This window comes from Protopterus annectens, chromosome 4.part0 (genome assembly GCF_019279795.1).
Source record: "Protopterus annectens isolate FY-2018-M chromosome 4.part0, PAN1.0, whole genome shotgun sequence".
In the NCBI taxonomy this organism is placed as follows: Eukaryota; Metazoa; Chordata; order Ceratodontiformes; family Protopteridae; genus Protopterus; species Protopterus annectens.
The window spans coordinates 1,498,444,472-1,498,472,099 of NC_056733.1; the positions used below are offsets into that span (position 1 = coordinate 1,498,444,472).

A 27,628-nucleotide genomic window follows, 5' to 3' on the forward strand; every position below is an offset into this window, starting at 1 on the left:
GGTAATCATACTTTGTTTTATGTTATTAATAATGGTCTTAGGTGATACATTCCATATAGACTGAGAAGTGTATAACACATGGAAGTGAGAATAGCCAAAGTGCCATTAATAAACTTCTCAGTTTTCAGAACTTTTCTCAGCAGGTATTAGTCGACTCCATGATACTTAGCTCCCTAGAATGTTCTATCATTTGAGCAAATAGACTTCTAGATACATCAGCTTATCCTGCAACCACTGAAATGGGAACTGCTGCCCCAAAACTTGCATTAAATTGTAATTTATGGCAACTGTACAGAGGCTTGGAGAAGTTAATTTTACAGCCCGAACTATCTGCAAACTTACTTAGTATAGACAGTATTCAGAGAATATCTTCTTGTGGTCTAGTCAAAGGTAATAAAATATCATCCCCAAAGAGTAAGATTTTTAAATGGAGTGATCCCCATACCCAGCCTTGTATGTCAGGTACCCTAATCTTCACCACTAAGAATACAATATAGAGAGACTCTTTCGGCTTTTCCCAATTAGGGGTCGCCACAGCGGAACTCCGGTCCGCTAATGATTGGCAGTAGATTTTGATGTGCTGGCTTGCTGGGCCTAATGCACAACCTTCAACGAAGGAATGCCCATTCACGCATGTCGCCACAGAGAAGACTCTCTAACTGAGAACCGAATGGGCAACGTCTAACTGTGAGGTGACAATGCTACCGCAGCACCACCACCGCAGTGCTAGGAATACAATATAAATAGCATAATGTGATGGTGAAAGCAGGCAGCCCTGGCAAAGTCCACATGTTCATATGAAAGGCATAGTTTAACTTGAACTGTAGTTCAGAATGATATATTATGTATCTGAGGTATAAACCTCCTAGGGAAACTCATCTGTTGTAATATTAAGAACTGAAAATACCACTTTACTCTATCAAAAACAATTTTTTCAGTTTCTAGACTTGCAAAGTACTAGGGGACTACTGCAAGTCCAACCTTAGAATTAGATGTGGCTAATTTATGTTATCAAAGTCCTCATACCTGTTACCAAACCACACTGCCATATTTATTCATTTTTTATTTGTTTTTATTTGTTTACCAGGAAGGTCTGACTGGACGTACGACCCATTTTCAGCAGAGGCTCAGGGAGAAAACCTCCATATAAAATACATATTTAAAATGAACAACAATAAGAATTTTACATTTTAAGTATTACTTTGCAGATAGTATTGAGAAAAATATCAAAGGTAATTAATTCTATCCATAATCTAGCCATCCTTTTAGCTAGTATACTAAGAAAGACCTTTGAGTCATGGTTAAGTACTGATATCAGTTTGTAAGAAGAGGGAAGAGAGGATCTTTATTTAGTTTAGGAGTGACAGATATAACAGTTTGCTTCCAGGAAAGTGATGAGTTCAACCCCTTCAACACTCTATTCATTAACTTAATATAAAAGCTTTTAATCCTACTCTTAAATAGGCTCTAAACCTCATCAAGAATTGCATCTGTTCCGGGGGGATACGCTCTGCTTCTGATAATTGTATTGCTTAATCTAATTTATCAATTGTTATTGGTAGAAATAGTGATCTGCCTTGCTATAAGTTTATTCTCTTCAAGTTCACCCAAATCAAAACATGTACCTCCAAGTGTGGCATTCTCCCTTCTGATCTACAGATTGTTGCAGAAAAATTTCAAAAATTTGTAAGATTTCTTTAAATGTCCTCACTATGTCTCTGTGTCTTGTGCCTTAATTCAAGTTACCGTTATTTCTACTTTTAAGATAAGTTGCCAGGTACCTAAGATTCCTTGGGGAGGCAACTGGAAATGTGCATTCTGTTAGGCATTCTTGAAGCCATCTCTTGGCATATCCTAACAACTCTTTTTGCTCATTTAAAGGCTTTTTATTATTTTTTTTGTATCTTTTTGTCCCCCTTGCCTTTTTGAGTCATATAAGCCACAACTCTGCTTTTGAATATTGTCCTTAAATTTCAGTCACTGAGAGCTCTGTGCTGACCATCAGTAAATAAGTGTTTCATGACTTCCTTAACTTATATTTTGAATTTAGAATCATGATCTAATATAAACAAACTGATTTAATGCAAAATGGAAAGCTCCAGTGGGTAAGACCGAACCAGGTATGGAAAACAATTACAAAAACAAAACAGAATTACCATTACCTCCCTCCAACTGATATTTAACTACTAAAATACCTTGATCAGAAAACAGAATTGGCTCTTGAATGCGAGACCTAAGTAACTGTGATTTGTTCCACAAACATATATACCTCTTCTGTTCTGGACCAGGTTCCATACTTTGCTCAATAATAGATATACACCAGGTCTCCATCTCTGACAGCTCCCTGCCTAGCATCAACAAGCCCCATCTCTTGAGTGTATGGCCTTACTAATATTCCTGATTTTGTTAACTGTATTTGTCATGGCCAAGTGCTAACATCTCTTGTATTAGTTACTAAGTTCCAAGCCCCTGGAAAGAGAATTAGACCCTCAGCAAAGTCTATTAATGCAGATATTATTTTCATAAGTAACCCAAAATTTTCTCTTGGGGGGGAGGTAAACAGCTGTCACCATAATTAGTATCCCAGCTCTGATCCATTTAATGTAGTGTATAAACCATGCCTGTCAGTCACTTGATGTAATACTTGCAGCTGTGTGGGAGCCTCTGATAAAATCATCACATCTCTTCTTCTGCCCCCTGGTATTTTGAGTTGGCTGGTACCTTAAAGACTTTCTTTCCAAATGGCATGCTGTTTTTAGTGTTCAAATGCATATCTTAAAGTGCTACTAAATTAACCTCTTACCTTTTGGTTCATAGGCAGTTGCTAGGCTTGTAGTCCAGGGGATGAGTGAAGAGCCTAGCCCAAATTCCTAGTTGCTCCAATGCACTGTTTGATTAAATAACTTGCACAAGGTCACACAGGAGGTAAATGAAGGCTGAGGGAATCAATCCCTGTACAGCAGGAACTACAGCTCATAGCCTTAACATGCAACAACTGCCAGACAAATGAGACACAACATCCCACCCTCAGTAGATTAGAACCCTGCATCAAGCGCAAAGGAATGGGCTCCTTGAATCATTTATATGTTGAGCCATGAAAGCATTTTAATCATACCTTTCATCCATACTGAGTTCCTTGGAATTCCAAGATTTTGAGGCTAAAATAATGGGGTGCTATGAATCCCTGGGTCCCCCCCCCCTTAAAATCACAATTTTTTTAAGATTTATTTACAATTTTTAAATTAATGTCGATGTCATCATCCATCTCCAGTGCGTCCCGCAACATCATCAATGTGCAGGGGCATATGCGATGACATCAGCATCATGAGAGAGTGCCTGTGAGAAAGTACTGCAACCTGTTCATCCTATCAGTTCCTTTTTACATTTTAAAACCCGAAAGCAGGAAGCTTCAATTTTTTTCATAAAATACAGAAAGATGCAGATGCCTCTCCAGCACTAGCTTGAGTGCACATCTGAGTAAGCCAAAGCATTGAAAGTAGTAGCAGCATCCTGTTGAAGGGGACAAGGACAGAGAGACATACCGATGACTGAGAAGGATGTTACCGATGACAGCAGAATACCTTCACCCAATGTGCAACAAGCAAGTGTGTGAATAAGAGGATTGGTATAATGTCACTTGCAGAGTGCAGACTGATCTTAGTGATGGGTTATGGATAGTTGACCGCTGTACTGGAGGTGATGACTGCTGAGCCAGAAGAAAATGTACAGAAATTACAACCTGAGAGAACTACTTCTTTTAGACAAATGTATTTGGAAAACGTATTGGTGGCTCTTGAAAGAAGATCTTCCATCGGTAAGTGACAGACAGACTAGCTAGGCATTTTTGCACAGACTATAATACAAAATAAAAGTACCAAAACCATGGCTGCTTGGGAAAAGTTTTATTAAAACAGATAATATTATAATATTATCTGTTTTAATAAAGATTTTCCCATGCAGCCATGGTTCCGGTACTTTTATTTTGTATTATTGATTTGATGGAAGTTCACTGGAATGGATTTGTCTCACAGCACTGTATTCTTGCTACATTTTTATACAGACAGGTGAACCTTGCAGGTGCTATAGGCTAGGCATAAAGTTAAAGGACTGTCTTTTAAGAGGTTTGTCTTTTAATGTCTTACTGCACTGTAGTAGTTTTGTAGTCAGTGCCGCTGTGGGGGCTTGCATGCAGGTGAAAAGTTAAAGTCACACCACCACTCTTTGTAGAGGCTCATGAGTTGTGAGAAGTAGATAAGGCAGTTTACTCATAGCTCTTGACAAATCAGGGGCAAATCTAGAAATAATCGGGGACACTTTAAAAATATATTAGTACTTTTATTTTGAGACATTGACAAGATAAAAGAATGTGAATTAATATATTTATTTAAAAGAAAGAAGTCTATCACTTTCAATTGTCATTATTAATTCCCATTCCCAGAATTCCACTGGAGTGGGCCAGGTTATGTAATCGTGCATGCAAATTTATGTTAATCAGTGTCCCGATTTTTGGCCAGTTGTACATACGTTTCATAGGCCTTTGTCCAAATTTTTGATGTTTCCAGGCTAACAGGTAAGATTTTAATTGCAAGATCCTGATCCTCTTAACTTTTCACATTCTAAATAAGTATTTTAAGAAATTTAGCCATGTGTGCATATACAGATGTCTTCTTTTAGTGACCCTTTTTTCTTCACTCTTTTCTTTAACGTACTTGGTTGTCAACATCACTTTATTTACTGATCTTTTTAGTGTGTCTTCTGCCATCGCCATATCATTCTGGTTACCACTGTATCTGCCCATTTTTTCTCCTCATGAGCACTGGTACCCAAAGCTCAGTATGTGTTCATTCATTCTGAATGCCTTAAACAAACCTTTAACAACTAAACACATTTATAGGAATTGCAGTAAATCCTTAAAGAGAGCTGATGTGCCTCTTCTGGTAGTAATACCCATCTTGGTAGCAGATTTAAATTATGCTATGTGAAACAAGTGTTTTGTTCTCTCAACTCGCCTCCAATCCCATCTCACAGTGGTAAACTTATTTAAGAGTTCATGCCTTAATTATCTTATCTCCATCATTCAAAGGTCCCTTCCCTTGCTGTCTCTATTCTACAGTTACATAAAAAGCACATAAAGTCGCAAACGACTTGAATACAAGTACAGATCTAGTTACAGCTTCTTCCTGTCACATGGTGCTGAACAGCTTCAACGTGTGAAGTGTGCTAATAATTATGACAACTAAAGCAAAATAGTGCATATCCTAGTAGTTTTCTTATATCATGAATTAAAATAAGCAAAATAGTGCATATCGTAGTAGTTTTCTTATATCATAAATTAAAATAGCAACTAAAAAGGCTTGAATAGTACCTATGTGTACTAATGCAGTTGCACACCATAGAACTGAAGTCTATGCTTGTAGCTCCTCCCTATAACAGGCTGTTCTAACCAAGGCCTGTATCCAGTTTATCACTAGTGTTCATGAAGATTTGATTATCAGCTTAAACATATAGCCAAATACCAACAGTTAGTTCTTAGGTCTTATTAAATATCTAATTCTCCTCAGGCATAAGTCAGCTTCCACATGGCATCGTAAACTGAAGACAGTTCAGTTACATCAAATCAATGACTATTCCTTAATTAGTTGGTAAGAACAGTAAAGTGAAAAATAGAGTCTACTATTGCCTTACCTTATTAAACCGAGTTTTGTATAGTACCCACGTAAAGTGATCTACATGTAAGTCAGTACGCAGCATCTTGCTGTTGTCCCTTAATGTTGGCTAGATTTCACAGTCTCTAAACTCTGTTATTAGACCATATTCACATTTCTGATGTTATTGTAACTTTCTCTCTTAAACTTTGCTGCCTTTTGAACAAGGGAAAAGCATTTTTCTGTGCAGTAGGTGTTGTTACTGGAACTTGTTGTTCCATGCGAGGATCCCCCTCTGCTGCTCTACCTTCTTCTGGGCCTTGAGTTACCAGAAATTTTTACTTATGGGTTTGAAACACTTCAGAGCTGTATCTGGATCATAAAAGGATTTGGAACCAGTATCAAGCATTATTAGTAAGGTGACTGGGTACAACAGATGGCACCAGATCCCTCTTCCTCTGAAAGCCTAGATTGCTGGTAACCACAGTGCTCTTTTTCTTATATGAAGTGAGAAATCCTGATATACGTGTTCTCTGTTTTTCCTTGTTTTGAGTATTTTTGACAGGTTCCCAGAGTTTAGTTAGAACTTTTTCTCTTAGTGCGTGTCTCTAGCTTGACAGTAATTGGCTGGAGGGTGTCTTCTTTTACAATCTTGTAGCCTCCAAGGAGGTCTGTGTGCTGTCTCCATCCTGATCTTGCCTACCAGGATAGTGGCCCAAACTGTAAATGATTTGATATAAATAGAAGACAGTCCATTCCCTCAGCATTTTTGGCACTCCACTTATCTAATTGTTCCTGCACCTGACTGTTCATTAATTTGTGTTCAGTATAGTCTAATTCAGCTTCTGCAGCTGCTGTCCGGGTTTTCAGCTACATATTTTCATCTGCTAGTGACTGTAAGATATTCAAATGTTCATTGATATTTTGTTTAGGTTCTGATAGCCTGCTGTCATTTTCAGCCATTTAATCACATATTGTTTTCTTTCCTTCTGTAATTCCTTTTAGAATTAGGTGACCACCTTCAAAAGGTCATTACTACATTTCTGAGTTTGTAGTTGCCTGAGATGTTATTTCCTTGTTTTGATTTGCATGCTCCTTATTGAATCTATGGGTGTAAGCTCAAAATGGATTACTTTTATTGTAGTCTGAGAGCAAAGCATCTAAAGGGAAAGATGTTTTTTTTTCTTGGGGTGATTATTTTTTCTGCAAGTTACAGAAAGCTTGCAGAGGTGTGTAAACTAAGGGAAATTTGTGTGTTTGGGTGGAGGGCAAAGTGATTGAAGATATCAAGTTTAAACATTAGTGGACAAAGGGCATGAATACAATAATATGTCTTTTTAAGAAATTTGAACTGTGAAGCCATGTGAATCATCCTTTTAGAGGAAATTACGTTGACTCTGCAAGGGGGTGCCTTCCTGATACAGGTAAGAACACTACCCAGCTGGGAGAACCAAGGTATGGTAAGGTCTCATGAAGTAGACCAGTTGCATATACAAGAGCAAGTATGGTACAAATAAACACTGCTATCTATAACACTTCAAAGGCCTGACACACAGCTTGGGTAGGAATTAAGTACATCAAAATATCTTTGTAACAAAGGCAGTGATTTATTCTGGGAATGTGTGAGCAGCAGGTGTCAGAGAGCAGGGGGTACAGGGCCAGAATATCACATGCACACCCCCTCTGTTTTTTTCATCTATTGGTGCTCCCTTTGCATTCAGTTATCTTAAGCCTCAGGTGTAGTAAGTCCTGAAGATAACACACATATGTTTTTATATTTTGCAGGTTCCACTGAATTTCTGTCTGTTACTCCAGAAATCAAGACTGTAAGTATTACAAAAAAAAGGTTATTCTGATAAAATAATGTTTATACTACTTAATAGTAATAATAATTAATGGTAACTATTTAAATTATTCAGAAGCTAGCCAAAAAGCTAAGCTTAACTATTATTGAAAGTTTTTTGTCAGAAGAATAATGACTATCTGTTAAAGATAATGGTTCAGAAGTACAGTGATTAATAGTGTAAGCTATTAGTTCAGAAGTATAGGTATAGCAGCTAACTACATAAGATATTAGTTCAGAAGTGTAGTGACTAAACTGTAAAAGATAGTAGTTTAGAAGTAATAACTAGCTATAGAAGATACTGGTTCACTAGCGACTAACTGTAGAAGATATTAGTCCGGTAGTTATTCATTAACTGTGGAAGAAATTGGTTAACTATAGAACATGCCAGTTCAGGCGTATGATGACTAATTATATAAAATATTTCTTTAGAAATGTAGAGACTAACTGTAAACGACTAGTTCAAAATGTTTTTTTCTCTTCTCAGGAATTTTGTCTAGCTTTGAATTGTTTGACTTGTTTGATATAATATTTTGACTGGGATTTATGTTGTTGACTGATGTCATTATTCGGTACAATGATTGTAAGGAGCTAGTAATGGAATTCGGATGTTGGAAGTTGGAAGAAGAATTATGTCACATATGTTATCCAGGTGGGCATAATTTGAAAGTTAAACAAGAGCAGTACTGAGTAGGTAGTTTTTACCTTTTGAGACTGTAAAAGTAGCCGACTTCAAATCCAGCTCGAGACAAGTGACAAGTGGAGTACCTCAGGGTTCAGTCCTGGGACCGCTTTTGTTTAGCATCTACTTCTCTGAAGTACAGGCCAACACTAAGGGACTCTGGCTAACAAAGTTCACATATGACTGCAAACTGGGAGCAATTATTGAATCCCCAAATGATGTGGATATTCTACAAAAGGGCCTTACAGAAACAGATGCTTGGTGCCAGAGCCATGGGCTCAAGCTTAATGCCAAGAAATGTATAGTTATCCCCTTTGGGAAAAAACATGTACCCATGAATTACCACATAGGTGGCAATACACTAAACACTGAAAGTGTGATGAGAGACTTAGGGACACAGGTGGACAGTGGTCTCACCTTTGATAACCACATCGCCGCAACAGTCAGGAAATCCTTCTATGTGGCACACCTCATCACTAAGGACTTTTCATTCAGGAAAAAAGGAGGTCATTGTCCCACTGTACCCATCCCTCATTAGACCCATTGTAGAGTACAATGCCCCATTTGGTATGTACCTCACAAGACATTTGCAACAGCTGGAAAGGGTGCAGAAATACCTCACTAAAAGAATCACAGTCCTAAAGCAGATGCCCTATACTGACCGTCTAAAAAACTCCAGTTATACTCTGTGGCATATCGTCTACTCAGAGGCCATCTCTGCTTAACATACAAGGCCATGTCAAACCCTAAGCTGTTGGACTTAAAGAAATCCCAATCTCTCAGAGCCACACAGTCCAGGGATCTAAACCTTGTCATCACAATGAACAAAACATGCTAGAGGGATAGGTTCCTGACCCAGAGACTCCCCATACTCTGGAATAGACTGCCCATACATGTCAAGCAGAGCACCTCTTTGGCCCTCTTCAAAAGGAACCTTGACGATTGGATGGGAGATAGGAAATTCACCCCGGGGATCATGTCCGTCGCCCTGCTAGACAGGGGTCCAGGGAAGTAAATATTGCGGGAAGAAATATCCAGGGAATTGTTATGGCTAGGCTTGTTTAGGCTGTAGGGCCGATAGCCTAGTACCAACCTATGAACCATATTAGATATTAACACAGATGATTTGTTTGTTTTACTGCCAGTCCTGACCCACTATCCACTACCTTCTGGAAAACTACTTCATTTATACCAAGTATTTGGATTTCATTTCCTGATATTGTACAAACTATTTAAAGCACAAATAAGTCAGTTAACCCTAGCAGTGTAAGTTCATTCAAGATTTGTATAACAAAAAGATAAATCAATAAAATGATTTAAAGGGGATAGATAGGAAAATTGCCAGCCTTAAAATATACTTGTGATGGGGAGAGCTGTGTAATAAGGAAAGGTGGACATTACTTAGTTAATAAACAATGAAATGGGGAGACAGAAGTTAATGTAACAGGCAGGCGTGTCAGGTGTGCAGCCTGTACATCTTCAAAATGGCTCAGATAATTATTTAAAGGACAAAACTGTGAAATTTGTAGGAAACTGAACTTCCTTTACGATGCAACAGACTATAGGCAATACTTAAGGTAAGGAGTTTGCTTAGCTGTTAGGAGTTAACCAGATTATTAGAAGGATATATCAGGGAAGCAGCAAAGGGATTTATGGGGTTCAAGTAATTTTTGGGGGGATTGCCCCTAACTTTATTATTGATCATCTATTTATTCTTTTCTTTCCTTCTGTATTTTTCCCATTTGCTCCTTCAAGTGGCAGCTGTAAAATCCTGCCATAGCCATTACAACAGATGGGTCCTTCCTCTTCAGGGAAGATATAGTGACTGCACGTCTTATGATGTCACCATCCTTGGACAGGCATGAGCCATAGGTAGGCTACTGCAGTGCATCTCAGGGTGGGGTGTGAACGTTATTAACTGTAGAAATTAATTTGCAAGGAGAAGAAATGCTCTATTCCAAGAGGGCTAGTCATACAATACACTGTACTTTTGAGTGTGTGATTTATGTACTTTTGCTTTATTCACAGCTGTATGAATGGAGGGTGGACAGTTCACCTGCTCTAGGTGGGAACTTACAATGGGTGCTGATTGATGAATGCTACCTTTAAAAACGCAGGATTTGTCATTGAGCAATCACAATAGCTTATAGACAGCTTGTAAACTGTGAAGCTCTTCTTTTTTTTAAGGTAGATGTAGGCTGTGCGTTGTCTTTAAATAACTGCTTAATCATCATCTTCTTTCAGCTGTTCCCATTAGGGGTCACCACAGCGGATCATCTGTTTCCATTTCTTCTTGTCCTCTGCATCTTGCTCTGTCACACCAACCATGTGCATGTCCTCTCTCATCACATCCATAAACCTTATGTTAGGCCTTCCTCTTTTCCTGTTACCTGGTAGCTTCATCCTTAGCATCTTTTTCCCAATATACTCAGCATCCCTCCTCAGCACATGTCCAAACCAACGTAATCTTGCCTCTCTGGCTTTGTCTTCAAACCTTCCAACCTGGGCTGGACCCTCTAATATACTTATTCCTAATCCTGTCCATCCTCGTCACACCCAGTGCAAATCTTAACATATTTAACTCTGCCACATCCAGCTCTTACTCCTGCCTTTTTGTCAGTGCCACTGTCTCCAACCCATATAACATAGCTGGTCTCACTACACTTGTGTAGATCTTCCCTTTCACTCTTACTGGTACTTGTCTGTCACAAATCACTCCTAACACTCTTCTCCAGCCACTCCATCCTGCCTGCACTCTCTTCTTCACCTCTCTTCCACACTCACCATTACTCTGAACTATTGATCTCAAGTATTTAAACTCATCCACCTTCGCCACCTCTACACCCGGCATCCTCACCATTCCTCTATCCTCCCTCTCAATAACTGCTTAATGAGAATGTGTAAACTGCTAAGCTGTTCTTTTAAACAGTACAAGTTATTATTTTACTGCATTCATAACCATATTTGTTTATAAACTTTCTCTGTTGTCATTAAGAACTGACTGCAAGAACTGAGAACAGCTGAGGAGATGTGAGACTGTTAAGGAAAATATGAAGAAGAAGAAGAAGAAGATGAAATCTGTTAAGAAAAGAAAGAAGTGTGTGACTAGGAGAAAGCAAGGCAAACTTGAGAGGCAGGCAAGCCAATTTGCCAGTGAGAACAGGAAAGCCTAAAGAATAAGAATAGAAAATGGGTTTGAGAACATTTTCTGTAAGGGTTCTATAGAACAGGGCAACAGTTCTTAAACCGCAAACCAATGTAACCTTTGAAACAGTAAGCAGGGTTAGGGACGTGTAAAGTTGTTTTTCAGACACAGTGATAAACGTTGAAGGAATAATCAGTACTTTAATAAAATGGGATAGAAGGAATTTCAAAAGTGCTTCAAATCAAGAAGAATTGCAGAATGAATTCTTCATTTCTGCGTTTATAGAAGATTAACAAGGCAGAGTAGGAGCATGAGACGGTAGTATATGTTTGGGTGAGAGCAGCAAGAAAGGTAGAAGAACATAAAAGGATGAAGTAGAAAAAAAATTAGAACTTTCAGGATACGAGGCACAAGATTTAGATGAGCTATTTCTCAGGCTGCTAAAAGAGTTGACAAGTTGGCAGTGGATTTGGTGATCCACAGACAGAACCTTGTAGTCCTTCTGCATTAACTAACAGTGCCACAAGAGTGGATACTGCCACCTATAGTTATCGTACATAAAGATGGGTCTACAAAGGAGCCATTTAACTGGTCTGTTGAGCTTGCTTCCATTCCAAGGACGATAGTATAAAATACTCTGTATTGCAGGCATGTGGAGTTCCTAAATAACAGTTATGTATCTGATGGCAAGATGATATGACTTTGTACAGTAATGATCTTGCCAGTTTATTACGATTCACTTCTAGGAATTCGTCATCTCAGAGGTTGCAAGAGAAACCTTTGCGAAATGGGCGGCCCGGTGGTGCAGCAGTTAGCATTGCCACCTCACAGCAAGCAGTTCTCCAGTTCAATTCTTGGCTGAGGTGTATTCTGTGCGAAGTCTGCATGACCTCCCTGTGTTCACATGGGTTTCCTCCTGGTGCTCCGGTTTCCTCCCACATTTTAAAGACATGTCTGGAGCATTTCTCCCCAGGTCTCCTCTAAAAATGGGCCCTGTCCCAGTTGGACTTTCCGGGTAAATATATGTTAAATAAAATAAAAAAATAGACTTTAGAAGGGCTTTTGACATGTCTCTGTAACAATATTGGTACAGATACAGCCTGATAAAGTGGATAGGATACATTCTATCAGACTGTACCAAGAAGATAGGTTGCTGGTCTAACTGGTACAGTAGACTGAAATGTTCCTGCCTTGTCAGAAGCATTGGGTGCTTGCTAAAGTGGAGGCTCTATTACAGAAATGTCAAGAATTAGTGGAGCAACGTAAGGTTCAGTTCTCGGGTCAGTCCAGTTTACCGTGGTTGAGCCAGACATCATTCCAAGTGTGTTGACCTTATATACATTATGATATAAGTCTTGTACATCAGTCATGGATGAGATGTGGGAGGAAGATCTCAGGAGACTAAAATTGCTAATTATAGAGAAAGGTGAGGCTCTAATATGAGAAAGAAGGGGTAAAGAGTTGCCTTAAATACCCACATAATATATTAATAGATATCATGCTGTTTATTGTCCAGCTCTTTATCCAGTTTTCTGCATATTGTGATAGCTACATTTAATGTAAGACTTGCATAGATAAGAATAATTAAATAAATAAACAAGTCCACACAGAGCCCTGCTGTACAGCACATTTTTATGGGACTTCAGTTAAAAGTGTCCATTTTAATTTGCTATCTTCTTTCTAGAAGCCATTTAGCTGTCCAGGTTTTTATACATCAGTTAATGGGAACACTGTTAAAGAGCTCAGTAATACCAGAAAGCAGAAAAAAGTCAAAAAGTACAGGCTGAAAAAAAGGCTGAAGTTAATTGTCTGTCTAGTGCAGTAGTAAGCAAATAAATGGAAAACAAAGCTAAGGTTACTCACAGGACTTGGACCTAGAATAGCCATACTAGTATAGGGCAGTTTCCAAATGATATGTGCCATCTATATCTAATAGTGAAATGAGAACTCTTAAATATACCACCTACATCGTACAGTGAAACTAGAACTCTTAAAAAGCATAGGTCTATGGACTTTTTGGGAATTTCCCTGTACTACTATTTATATGTAAGGGTGACACCAGCCAGTTCCTTGTTTTTACAAACATGTTTGGTGTGTCATTTCAGTCTAAACAGTGAAGCCAGTGGATAAATTAAGGTAACAGCAACACAACTTATGAAAATACCAGACGTAATGTCTGTCCAGTACAAAGATTTTCTTTTCTTAGCACAATGTGTGTATCACCATTTTTTCTGTTATTAGTGGATAGATGTCTTCAGCACCTATCAACTGATCAAGCAAATGGCTTACCTGCAGTGAAAAATTGAAACAGAAATTTTAGTAAATAAAGTGAAGCTGCTTCAAAAGGTTGTGGGATCTTACCTCCTCATCATCATCATCATCAACCTCCTTTTCCCATGTTTACGTGGGTTTGGAGTATCATATCAACTGTTGCCACTTCTCTTGATTCAGAGATACTCTTTTACCTTCTTTGACAGCCATGCCCATGATCGGCCTCAGGTCTTCTCTCACACAACTCATTTATCTCCTGGCTGGATGTTCTGATCCCCACTTGCCTTCTTTCTGTCTCTCACAAATCTGCTTTATTAAATCATCTTCTGCTTTCCTGAGCATGAGATCAAACAACCATAATCTGTTCTCCTTGACCCTCTCTGTAATTGGAGCTTTGTTTATGTACTTATTTATTTATTTGGTATTTGTTACCTGGGTTGGTCCAACTGAGCCTGAGCCCATTTTCAGTGTAGACCCAAGGAGAAAAGCTTCAGTACATGATAAACATTATCAAACAAAACATTTTAGAAAAAAATACATAGCTAGAAACATACACTGAAACATAAAATGAGACAAATGTTAATACGTAGCTAGGAGCATACAGTGAAACAAAAACTGAAATATAGGTTGATACAGGCAGAGATACACAGCAGTGGAATAGTTGAGGGAGCTAGAGCTGTAAAAAGATTGTATTGAAAGTAAAGTGGGGGGGGATGTAGGGTCCTGGCATGAGCAGATTCATGAGCTTGACAGGGTGTCTTGTAGTTCTTTTTTGAAGCTATTTGTGTGGGTAATACTTCTTACATTGAGAGGGAGTTTGTTCCAGGTTTGAGATACTGAGTATTTGTAGAGAGGTTTGCAGATGGTTTTATTGGGCTTGTATATATCTAGGAGATGTTGGTCAGAGGTTCGGAGTGAACACTTTAGGCTGTAGTAGGATACTAGAGAAGAGAGGGCTGGGCAGGCAGTGGGTTTGTTGAGGACGGAGTGTGTTATGTGTAGCTGTGATAGTAGTAGTTGGGGAAATTCTACCCACTGTAGGTTCTTTAGCAAGAGGTAGTGGTGAGAGGTGTAGCTGTTTTGTGGCAAATCTTGCAATTTTGTTATACGTTTGTTCAAGCTTGGCAATTAAAGTAGTTTGTAAGTTTGTTAGGATTGGGCAGGCATAACATACACTGGATAGAAGGAATGCCTGTGGTAGAGAAAGTTTAGAGTCTGTACTAAGTAATTTTTTGTTCCTGTAAAGGAAACTCAGTTTTTGGTGTGTTTTTTTGATACAATGTTGAACATGAAGGTCAAATTTTAATTGATCATCAATTATGGTACCAAGGAGCTTTATGTGGGATTCTTGTTTAATGTTTGTGCTATTAAATGATGAGATAGTAAAGGTAGATTTGTGATGAGAGAGATTTTTGAAAAAAAAAAAAAATTATTTTTTTTTGGGGGGGGGGGATTTAGAAAGCGCTGGTTTTCTATAACCTATCTTTCAACAGAAAGGAATGCATTTTGGGTAAGTGTGCGAAGTTGAGAGAGATTGTCAGAAGAAGAGATTACTGTAGAGTTGTCAGCATATTGAATGAGAGAAGTGCCAGCAGGAGTGTGAAGGTTGTTAGTAAATAAGTTGAATAGCAGAGGTCCAATAATGCAGCCCTGGGGGACACCTGTTTGGATAGGTAGGAAAGGGGGGGGTGTCATCTGACAGACTGCAGTCTGTTTGCAAGGCAGCTGGAGAACCATTCAAGAGTGGAAGCTGAGAGGTTGAGGTCTGCTAGACTTTGGATTTTGCTCTGATGTCCCCATTTCTTCATTTTTCTCACATTGTGCATACTACTATCCCTCTCTGGGACATTATCTTCAATACTTCAAGCTTCTTGCTCTGCTCTAGTTTCACTGTCCAGAGTCCTGTGCCATACAGAAGCACTGCTTATACCACTGTTTTGTGCACCTTGCATTTCAACTTTTTTGGTATTCTATGACCCACTGTCCTTCGCACTTTGTGCCAGTTGACTGCAGTACCTCTTATTCAGTGTTTGACCTTCTTATTCAAACTTCCTTTCTCCTCAAGCACATCTTCCATATACTTAAAGCTGTCAACCCATTTCATTGTTTTCAGTTCTATCTCAGGTTTAAGCATCCTCTAATGTTCCCATTTTATGTCACAATGACTGTTTTATTCTGTACTCAGTTTCATCACGTGCCTTCAGTTTTGCATTCTAGTCCCCTGTCTTTTGCTGACATTCCTGTTTAGAGACTGCTTGTAGTGCCACAAGATTTTCATACAATAGCTTTATTGATCTGCCCCCTTCATTCTGTTTGCTGATGTAGTCCATCACCATCATGAACATAACTGAGCTTAGAGCTACTCCTATTGGAAGTCCCTCTATGAGTCTGAACACTGTTAGTGCTTTTAATATTGGGTCCCTTTATATAGCTTGCATTCATTTTGCCAGTGTTTCCAGGACTTTGAAAGATTGCAGGACTGTCTAGATCAGCTTTCTTGATACTTTGTCATATGCTATCTCTAAATCTAGGAATGGCCTGTTGGAGTCTTTCTCCATATTCTACTTCTTCAGTATCTGTCTCACTGTAAACACCAGGTCAGTTTTGCTGCATCTTGATCTGAATCGGAACTGTTTCTTACGTCTTAGTTTCTGCTACTTTGTGGAATTGTTTATCAGTTACCCTTTCAGGTACAATTATGCAGTGTAACTGCAGTTTGATACCTCTGTACTCCCTGCAGTTTGTGAATATCTGCTCGTTCTTCTGTTCTCTGGAATATGCCTCTCTCTCGATGCTGTGATGAATACCCTCAGGAGCTATTTTTTTCCTTAATATATCTAAGATCTTGATTATGTCTACAGTGACTTTGAGCTAGCTTCTTTTCCTGACTTCATTTTCCTTAGTGTATTTCGTATTTCCACTAATGTGGGATTGCCTTCCTTTTAGATTGTAGGCTGTGCTTGTTGCAGTTTCTCTAGGGTTTTCTTAATTTAGAAGCTTGTCAAAGTACTCCTCCCATATGCCTTTGATGCCCTCTTGATGGTGAGTAGATTTTTACTGGCATCCCTGATGAATGTCATCTGCAGCTGTCTACTTCATCTTTCTGATCTTGCTTTGCAACCTGATAGAGCTTCTTTGTGCAGTTTGAAGAGTCACTTTCTAGAATATGGTAGTGACACCTTGTTCTTTATCATTGTCATTGGTCTCTTAGTTAGCCAAACAGTATTCCCTCTTTGCCCTATCTGTATTTTCTATCTCTCACGTGTTCTTGAAGTACTTCTTTTTTTCTTTTGGTAACTTCCTGGACTTCTGTATTCCACCACCAGCTTTCTATGTGCATCTTATTTCTATACCTGTCTTGACTACTCATCTTATCTATTATATTCACATGCCATTTGCCTTCACCCCCAGATTTTTCCTCTTCTTCCTGAGGAGTTTAAAGCATTGAATATTTCCTTAAGTGCCTTTGCTTTTGCTCCAGTCAGTTTCCAGGTCTTCAGCCACTCTGACTACTGCTTGCAGTTGATTATGTCCACCAGTGATATATATATGCTGGGGGTTAACTGTTTTAATCTGATTACTTTGCAATCTCTGATTTGACCCTAACTAGGAGGAAGTCTACTTGAGTTGCATGTTGACCACTCCAGTAGGTGATCTTGTGACTGCCTTATTGAACCATGCTGCCATTAAGCTATTCACCAGTCAGAAGTCCAGAATGGCCTCTTCTTCATTACTCCTGTTGTCATAACTGAGTAGATCCAGGCAATCCTTATATTCTGTCATGTCTGTCCCAATAAAAGCATAAAGATTTCCCATTATCAAGACTAAAAATTCATTTTTACTTTATTGGGGAGGTCCTGTAGCTGCTTTCTGAAAGCTTGATTTTCTGTTTTGTAGTTTGTATTTTAACTTTAATAATCAATAAGTACCCAGCTGACCTAAAAGTGCAGAAGTTGGAATTTGGCTCAAGATGCTGAGATCATAATTTGGGAACTGCTTGTGATCACTAGATAGCTAGCCAGGGAGGGAAATCCAAGCAATAAACTGCTGTACTTTGTCTTCTGATGGGTCGAATTAAACACAAACTGGCAAGAGAGGTCTCTTGGTGGTGACTGTAGGGCCTCTGTCCCTCTGTCTATGGGCAATCATGCTTCTGAGTAAGGAAATGGACAGCCAAAGGTGCAATTGCATGCTGGCCTTTTTGGTTAAGAGAAACTGAGGTAAACAAGCACCTCTGAATGCAATCAACACAATCACTCTATCTGCCCTGTCAAACCTTTGTCAGTAATGGTAAATCCATATATGCAGTTTATACTGTAGACCACCTTTAAAGGATGATAGGTGTGCACCATTCGTAATGGAATTTGGGTAAGTAAGAATGCATAAGAAAAGGGGCAACACAGCCTCCCATAAAACATCCACTCAAGCATGATTAAGGGTAGACATGTCATGCATGTTGGACACTGACAGTGGAGTTCCTCCTGCATATTGGCTGCCATCAACAGTTACTTCTGTGAAGCTTAGACTCGGAGGAGTGGTGAATAGTACACTGGAGTATGAAAGCCAGTAGGATCTGTAGTAATTTGATATATTTAAATTCTCTCTGTTACACCGTCAGGTGCATCTGAACAGCTGGATATCATCCCATATAATTCAAATGGAGATTGCTAACTGGAATACAGTCTTCAAAGGTTGTTACCAAGCGTAAGGTAAAGGAGACCTTTGAGGAGCCTACTCCAAGTTCCCCAGAGCCCTGTTTAATTGATTAGTTTTTTCAGAGTCACACAGGAAGCAAATCAAGGATGAGGGAATCAAATTCTGGACTACAGGAAGCAGCTTGTTAGCAGCTCAAAGCCTTAATCCCTTAAACTACTAGCTAGTTACTTTGTTACATGTGTTATCTGCTTTCACTAACTAAAAAAGGAAGTGATAAGCTGTAATTATGCTGTTTAAATATGACTTTTTGTGAATTTTCTTGCTGTAAGTTGGAAAGAGACACTTCTGTGGCCCATGTAGAGATGCAAAATTATAAGCAGATATGCCAATAGCCACCAGTCTGAGTTTCAAGCAGATGTTTGTTCACAGCATTAATTTAAAGAAAGTTGACTGAGAAGAACAGAGACTGGATTTCAATGCCTTTGCATTTGTTAACAGTTGTATCTGCTTTGTTCATCCTTGTCAGAAGACAAGGTCAAGTTGTGTTTATTTATGTATTGTAACAAGTGTTTGGATGGGTACATACCGAAAAGAGCATTATACTCAAAGATTAGCCTAATGACTGCCAAGTGCAGTTTAATGATTACATCCCCATATCTTGACACAATACCATTAGATATAAGCATTGAGATGAAAAAGGACTTCTTTACAATAATGGATATGTGGTGATCAACAGGCATTTCATTAATAGCATAGGTTCTCAGATCCCAAACTACAGGATCAGTTTTCAAGGGTGTTTTATCAATGTGACAGTTACAAGGGGAGTCATGCTTTCTTTGCATTTAGTTTTACTCCATGATTTTGGCACCTGCTATTTACTTGGGATAAGCCCTACTGGAGAATTTTGATGTACTTTTCAGAGTTTAAGATGTCAACAAATTTAAAGTCATTTACAAATTTGGTCATCTGCAAAACCTTAATATTAGCTTTGACCTCTGAGAAGTAAATGCCAAAGAGGAGTACTCCAAGGACTGCATCCTGTGGTAACCTGCTAGGAACAGGTCTTTTTTTAGGAGGCAGGGCCACCCATCTTGGTTCTGTTTGTGAACTAATTTGCTATCCAATGAGCTACATAGGGATTGATATTTAGGCAGGAGAATTTATCTGCAGTACCAGAGAGTCAAATGGTATTGAACACCTTTGCAACATCTACATATACAGTGTGCACTGTTTTGCCCTTGTCCATTGCTTCAGTAACTTTTTCAAAGAAGTTGACCAGGTTAAGTAGACAAGACTTGCCCTTGATGAATCCAAACTAGGTTTGGTTGAGAGTCTGTAGTTTACTTTTTTTCCTTATTTATTAATTCCATAATGATTTTTTCCATAACCTTACAGATGAGACTGGTCAGCCTTTTGGGCCTGTAATTACAAAGGTTCATTGAAGCCCCATCTTTGTGCAAGAGAATGGCTGTTGCTGTCCTACATTCATTCTGCATGAAGCCTGTTTTGAGGCTAATATTGAAGTAGCTTCTGTAGGGGATTAGACAAATTACGTGTCAGGCTGACCAGTAGGCAGTATATTATTTTATCTAGACCATAGCTGTAGTGTTCTTGTCTTAACTAGTGCACTAAGAACTTGTTCCTGTGACATTTGAAGGAGATGTAGGCATGGGTATTTGATATGAGAATACTGGAAGGGCTAGGGGGTGAAGTTTGAACTAAATTTGTCAGCCATGTCCACTGGGTTCAAGTATGTGGTATCATTAACTATTACCTCTGCATAGAGCTTGGCATTGCTTCTGAGATTTTTAACATACTTAAAGAAGGCTTTGTGGTTATACTTTGCCTGGGCAACTACTTTTTATCTTGTGAATGGATTTGGTTGGGTTGGTGTTTTAGTTTAGTAAGAACGTTTTTGGCATTTTGAGAATAATTTTTTTGTACAATGATTTTTTTTTATTATAGACTCTGTTTGTTTTGGGGTTCCATTGGGTTCCAGTATAGGAGTTTATTTTTCATTTGGCATTGTATTTATTTCTGAGTGGGATAGATGCATGTATATGTAGCTATTTACATGTGCATAGAATTTGACAGCGAAGGATTCTGCATAAACAGTAGGGTTGTCAAGATGGAAAGGGCTTTTGAATTTAACCATGCCATTACTCAGTTTTAGTAGATTAGCCTTCATGTAATCTCTGAATAGCAAGGCACTCAGGCTTATGATCAGTGTGATTGACTTGTGGCCTGATTTGACCAGGAAGTAAGTTACAATTAGTAGGGAGCAAAGCTGCCTCATACTGATAAGGACCAAATCTAGGATCTTATTGTCCCTGGTTGGTGTGCAGACTAACCGGTCCAGGAAGTTTGTATTAATGAAGTCCAGAAATCTCTGGACATATATGTTTGAAGATGCATAAGTCTCACAGTTTATGAAGGGGTAGTTGAAGTCTGCTAGGAGAATGGTGTTTGGCTTAATACATTGGGATGCCATACTAGTTAGTGTATGATAAGGGGTTTTGATAATAGTAAGTTGGATGTGGAGGAGTTCCAGGTCATTAAATTGCCTAACAAGTCTAGAGATTACATTTATTTTTAAGAATATGGAGACACTGCGGCCTTTAGTGCTGTTGTCTAATGCTATTGGCATAAACTTGAGGAACGTACTGAAACCCTATACTGATGGAGCTTTTCCAATGGTTTTAAATTAGGACTCTGTAATGATGCAATTATCAACATTTTCCAGGCTAAAGATTGCTTGGAAGCTGTTGAGTTTTTTGTTAGGGCTCCTAGCATTGAGCAGCAATACCTTAATGTTATCTGAATACTGGTCAATTATTTTGAAAGCTTTAGAAGACAGACATTGCCTAAAAAGGCACTATGGGGGCTGACAGGGATTTAGCTAACGTATGAAGGCCTTGAGAGGAGAATTGCAGGCCATCTTTGCACTTTTCTTCTATTTATTGATTTATTGGCACCCTGTCTCAAACAAGTCAAAGTATGCTCCAGTATAATATGAACATTTTAGAAAAGAAATACAGCTGTGTGTAGTGCTATTAGTTTCTAATAAAATCTCAGAATATTTAAGTTTTCATAGGTACAGTTTATAGGCTATAGAACTTGAAATACGCTTTTGACTATCTGCAGAGACTACATGTCACATGGTACACATTCCTTTTAGAAAGTCACACTAAATAACTGCCTCCAGGAACCTATAAGTTCATTTAAGTATATTTTGTATACCAAGCATTCTGATAATCATGAAGATATTAGATGGTTTCAAGGCAGAGAAAAAACATGAAACAATCTTTGCAGAACTGAAGAAATGTTTGCTGAAGCAATTATTTGGAATACTGTCACTGCAAAGTAACCTAGCAGAAAAGTGAAAGTCTGGAGTCCGTAAATTAATTTGATTCCTCACTACTCTGTGAGTGGAATAACCGAGAAGTCTGAAAAAACGCAGTGTTCCACATTTCTGAATGTCACTAGGGCCAAAGTTTTGAAGCTATTTAATGAGGTTACTTTTCTTGAGCAATAAAAAGACAAAGTCATGACAATTAGAGAAGTTGGCGAACTGTTGTGAACTTGTGAAGACCTTATCATTAATAAGCTATTTATTCTTTGAAGAAGTAGATGTTTCTGCAGAGAGTCTAGATGTTTGTGCTACTGACTTGAATAATTTAGACAATACTGGTAAATTTGGTGAGATGTGTGATGCATTAGTAAGAGGTAGAATGTTTTGTGTTATAAGATGATTAAGAAAGACAGATTATGGCAAAAAACAGAGGTATGAATTTATGGAGAGCAAGTGAAATTATAATCACACAGTGATTATCTGACCAAGATAAAATGAGAGCCAAATAAAAAACTGAGGATTAGAATATGAGTACATTATAATAACATGGGGTATGAAAAAAGACAGCCATGAAGTATGTGAGAAGCATGGCACAGTTGAAATGCAAGGCTTATATACTAGGTGTATCTACATGCAAGAAAGGAAGCATTGTATTACTTTTAATCCATTTTGTGGACTCTGATGTAGAAATACTCATTTCATAAAGACATGCAAAAGCAAACTCGTGTTTTCAAAAGAAAATACATGTTTTGGAAAAGAAACACAAACATGAGTGGTACCAGATAATAGCTGTAATACCTGATTTTAAAATGAAAAGAGCTGATACAGTGAAGTCTAAAAATGCATCTAAATCAGTGAGACAAAAGTGTATGTAGGATTGTTGGCAAGAAGTACAGAGAAGTAGAAAAAGCAAATTGCTTAATTTAAACTCCAACAAGGTAAACAATCTAATGTTATGTCTGAACATACTTTGCAAACTGGAGCTGAAGAGTATAGAAAAAAAAGAGTGCTGTATGCATATTGTTAAACATATTCAGGTCACCAAGCAAAGCTACTGTGTCCAATGTTATTAAAATGTCAGTGCAAAAAATGAAGAATTTGGGACCCTGTTTCAAGTTATAAAAGTTAAGCTAATTATTTCTCCTACTAGTTTTGGTTGTTTGGCTTATGAGAAGGTAGAAGTGAATAAAATAAACTTACAGTGTAAAAACATGATAAATTGAATGTGTTACATAGCAATCATCCAGTCACAAAGACATTTTAGATTCTGTATGTAGCCATAAAAATCATAGCAATGATGTATTCTATAACTATGTTGATTTGTTTACAAACTCACTATGTTTGAAATACATATGGTGAAAAATACCAGAAGAATGAACAACAAATGAAATAAATTGGAAACCTGTGCATTAATAAGAACCAGTCAGAGGCAACAACATGGGTGAATAGTGTGGTTGTTGGTCTAGAGCAAGACAAGATGAACATTTATTTTTCTGCATGATCATACTTAAAAGAGAGTATTACTCACTGCTTATAATTAAAGAAGTGGTATCAGTTATTCCAGATTCTAATTTCCTTTCAGTACTAGATGCAGATCATGGATTCTAGAAGAAAACTCCAAATTATGAACAATTACTTTACCACCAGGATGGTATGGATTCCTTAGAGTTTTGCTTGGTATTTTATCAGCAACACAGGTACTTCAAAAATTGTTACACAAGTAATTAAAGGCTTGGAAGTCAGTAACAGTATAACTAATAATCTATTAATGGGGCGTGAGACAGAAAATTAACATAAAAAACAACTGAAAAAGCTACTAAAATTATGACTGGATCATTTTAAGTTATGTAAGAGTGCATCTAGAATAATAGTGATACATGTGACACACATATTGCATTCTAAAGATCAGAAGGAATGAAGCCTGATACCAAAAAAGACAAAGGGCCAGATTCAGGAAGGCTTACACGGAGTTCAAGAGTAGTGTAAGCCTCCGTGTAAGCCTCCCGATTCAGGTACAGCCCAAACCTCCGTGTAAGAGACAGCTAACACGTCTCTTATACGGACTGGGCGTGGAAATGCTCAATACCTCATTTGCAGCTCCAAGATATGCAAATGAGGTATTTGAGCGATCCACGAAGCAGAAACCAGTCCATGTAACGGACGTGTTAGCTGCAGAAATGTACTCAGCTGACAACTGAGTACATTTCTGCAAAATCAAAAACGGAGCTATGTCAGCTCCAAATAAAGGGTGCATATGTGTCATTAAGCATGCCAATGGCCAAATATGTGGCCATTGGCATGAAAAAGTGTTGCAAAAATAAGTTATTTAACTTTTTTTTTTCCACGGGATTATTGTGTTTAACTGCAGCGCACACCCGCGCAAACGGGGTGCGCTACCTAAAACTGAAAACCGAAGCTTATAAGCCCACAATTGTGGGATTTATGTATTACATGGAATGTCAATGGAGGGACTTGCAGACTAAAAACAATATGGCCTCCGTTTAGTGGTTGTCAAGGGGGGGGAGCTCCGTGTAAGATATGTAACTAAGCATTACTAGGCAATCCTATGTAAATGAGGGTTACAATACTGAATCACACTGCCACATAGGTAATGAGCACTTTCTGAGTAGTGTAAGAGTTAGAGAAGGGGGAGGAACAGAGTAAGAGGTAGGTGACATCACGGAGGGGAAGGATAGAAAGAAATGTCCCAGATTGGAGGGCAATGTAAGGTAACAGATGACAGACAGACATCAGGGAGGGAGGTGTGTCCCAACAGAACACTAGGAAAGTCAAGAAATTGAGGGTATACGCTATCCCTACACTCAAAGTTTCTTGATATACGTGTATCTGGCGCTGCGCGTGTAAGGCAGGTTCAACATGTGGGAGCGTGTTGCAAACTGTTTACAACGGTTTGCATGGGCGTGCACGTGTGTAAGGCAGTGTGCGCGCGTTTTAGCATGAATCAGCCTAGCTAACACCGTGTAAGGATGTGTGCGCGCGTGTAACACTGTGTAGGGATGTGTGCGCGCGTTTAAGTGACTGTGAGCGTGTTTAAGCTGGTGTGCACATTGCTCCCCCTCAGGAAACAGAGAGGAAACAGGAAACAACCAAAATACAGGGAAACTGCCAGGGAATACTGCTGGAGTTAATTGGTGGAAACAATTACAAGCAGGCAATTACACAGGCAGACTAGAAGCCCCGCCCAGCACTTAAAACACAACAAAGAGCAGTGAAGGCTGTTTCTCACAAGAGATACTGCCAGAAACTAAGCTATCAGAATTGAAAACTGAAATAAAGCTGAACTCAGAGCAGAAATGCTAGGGGCTGCCATGGCTATTATAATCAGGCATAGGCGAATTGCTGAGGGTGGTGACAATGCAGATGCTGACAGACAACCCAGAGTGAGGAGAAGGAGAAGAGTATACAGGCCCAGGGTCACCTACCATGGGTTACATGAGCTGGAGATAGTAGAGCGCTATAGAGTGGACAGAGAGCTCCTGCAGCAGATTGTTGAGCTGTGCAGGCCACACCTCACACACAGAACCAACAGAGGGGAACCCATCCCAGTGGAAACCAAGGTATGTGTTGGCCTAAGAATACTAGCAACAGGTACCTTCCAGAGACCAACTGGTGATATGATGGGGATATCACAGGCATCAGCCTCCAGGGTACTGCACCAGTTCCTGGATGCCATGTCACCACATGTCAGTGATCATATATATGTCCCTAATGACCGTGAGGTTGTGGCCAGCAATATGCGTCTCTTCCAGCAAATAGTGGGATACCCTGAGGTGCTGGGTGCAATAGACTGCACGCACATACGCATCAAAGAACCAGCCGGTGAGTGGGGTAGAGTCTACATTAACCGCAAGGGATACCCCTCCATCAACTGCCAGGTCGTGTGTGATGCCCAGGGCATAATAATGAATGTGTGTGCTGGCTGCCCTGGGAGCTACCACGATTCCCACATCTGGCATCTGACGCAGCTGTACCAATCATTTGCCAATGGGGACTTCCCACACGGACACCTAGTGGGGGATGCAGGTTATGCACTTGAGCCGTGGCTGATGACACCCATCAGAAATGCACACACACCTGAGCAGGAACGCCATAATGAGGCACACGCACAAACACGTAATATCATAGAGCGTGTGTTTGGGCTGCTCAAGTCACGGTTCCGGTGTCTGGACACATCTGGTGGAGCTTTGCAGTACACACCAACTACATGTACCCAAATGATCATGATATGTGCTATGCTACATAATATGATCCTGCGGAAACAGCTGCAGCAGGACCAGCACAGGGCTAGGCCAAACATCCCCCCACCATTGCCAAGGCCACCACAGGCAGGGGTTGACTCGGAGGAGGAACAACCTGACCTTGTCCCAGTAGGCAGAAGGAGGCGTGCCCAGTATGCCCTGGCCTTGGCAAAGAGGCAACGCATAGCACATACACTTGGTCAGTAGGAACACTGGGACTGATGCCCGCTCTGACTCACTCATACAGTAACAGGGATGCCTAACATGACACAACCTGCTTCCAAATGTACAGGGAGTGTAGTATGTGTATCTGACAGAGGTGGCCCTGCAGCACCACCTGAGGCATGAATGCCATGTGTTAAGTAATGTAATATCATGTACAATATGCACACCTGAGGACCCCAACTAACATCCATATCCACGCATATGACCCTGTGGAAACAGCTGCACGTCATGCAGTGATGTACATGTGCAAAAACATGGAACAAGATACAAAATGAGGGTGTCTAGCAATAAATAGCATGGATAACCACACACCCATGTTTGTACCACAACAAGAAGCAACATGGAATAGCCATGGTCAAAAACAATGGCTAAAACCGACTACTACTATATAGCCTGCTGCAGACCACTGTCCTAATAGCAGGAACTGCCCCAGGCCTATGTCCATAGGTTCATACTAGGCTATCTGCCCTAGGGCATTAATAAGCCTAGGCCAGAGTTTTGTGGCGTCTGCCACCCCTGCAAGTTGATGGATAATATGCCCATTATTTTGCTGTGCCTCTGTCAAGCAGTGATACTGAGGTTATCCCTGGGGTATACCTGCAATCTCCCATCCATTGGTCAAGATCTCACTTGAACAAAGCCAGTGAGGTGCTCAGCCCCACATGTACCAGGATGTTGTTCCACAGCATATGGACTCTCTGGGTGATGAATCTGTCCCTCCAGCACATCCTATTAATATCTGTGTCGAGGTTTAGGTCTACTGCCCTTGTAGTTCTGATGGATGTAGAGGTCTTGAGGTGAAGCATGTTCATAAAGTCTGGGTTGGACATAGCCTTGTATGTCAGGCACAGATCACCTCTGAGCAGTCAGTAAGTGACTGAATACAGCTGGAATTCCTTCAGTCGGGCAGCATAAGAAATATGTTTGAGACCCTTTCACCTCCTGTCGAGGAATTTGTGGGCCCATCCAATCTGAATGGGGCAGTGTATGCAGTCATTGGTGTGATGAGTACAGGGGAACGATGACCTCCCTTGATCTAGATGTGAATCACTGCATGATGAGGTGGCCAATGTAGAAGGCCTTCCAAACTACCCTGGCAATGTGAGTGTCAAGCAAAAGGTCACTGTCAACCTGGGTGCCCAGGTCCCTGATAACCTACGTTGTGCTTAGAGGATTGCCACCTAGATGGGAAGTAGTGGTAACCTTGTTCTTCCTGAAGGGTATGGCTATGCATTGTTTAGTGTTTAATGTAAGGCCATGGCCGTGGCACCAGTTATCTGTGTCTATGAGACCCTTCTGAAGGATGTCTGTGTCAGATGGGTTTCCAGCTATGCTTCCCAGTTTGCAGTCATCTTCAAACTTTGTCAGCCATAATCCTCCTGTGTTTGCTCGTACTTCTGAAAAGTAGATACTGAACAAATGTGGGCCCAGGACTGAGCCCTGTGGGACACCACTTGTGACAGCTCTGGAGTGTGAACTGGCACCAGCAACTTTGACCCTGTGTGTTCCGTCACTTAGCCAGTTTGCAACCCATGCTGTGATGTATGGGT

General features: G+C 39.7%; 1 protein-coding gene across 1 annotated transcript in view; it reads left to right on the forward strand.

Moving 5' to 3' along the window:
• LOC122800466 (T-cell immunoglobulin and mucin domain-containing protein 4-like) overlaps positions 1 to 27,628 on the forward strand; it is a 545,825-nt gene that overhangs the window by 244,109 nt on the left and 274,088 nt on the right. The window contains exon 3 of the mRNA XM_044069910.1: positions 7,431 to 7,471. Within this exon, the coding sequence (XP_043925845.1) occupies positions 7,431 to 7,471 (41 nt within the window). The remainder of the gene's footprint in view (positions 1 to 7,430; positions 7,472 to 27,628) is intronic.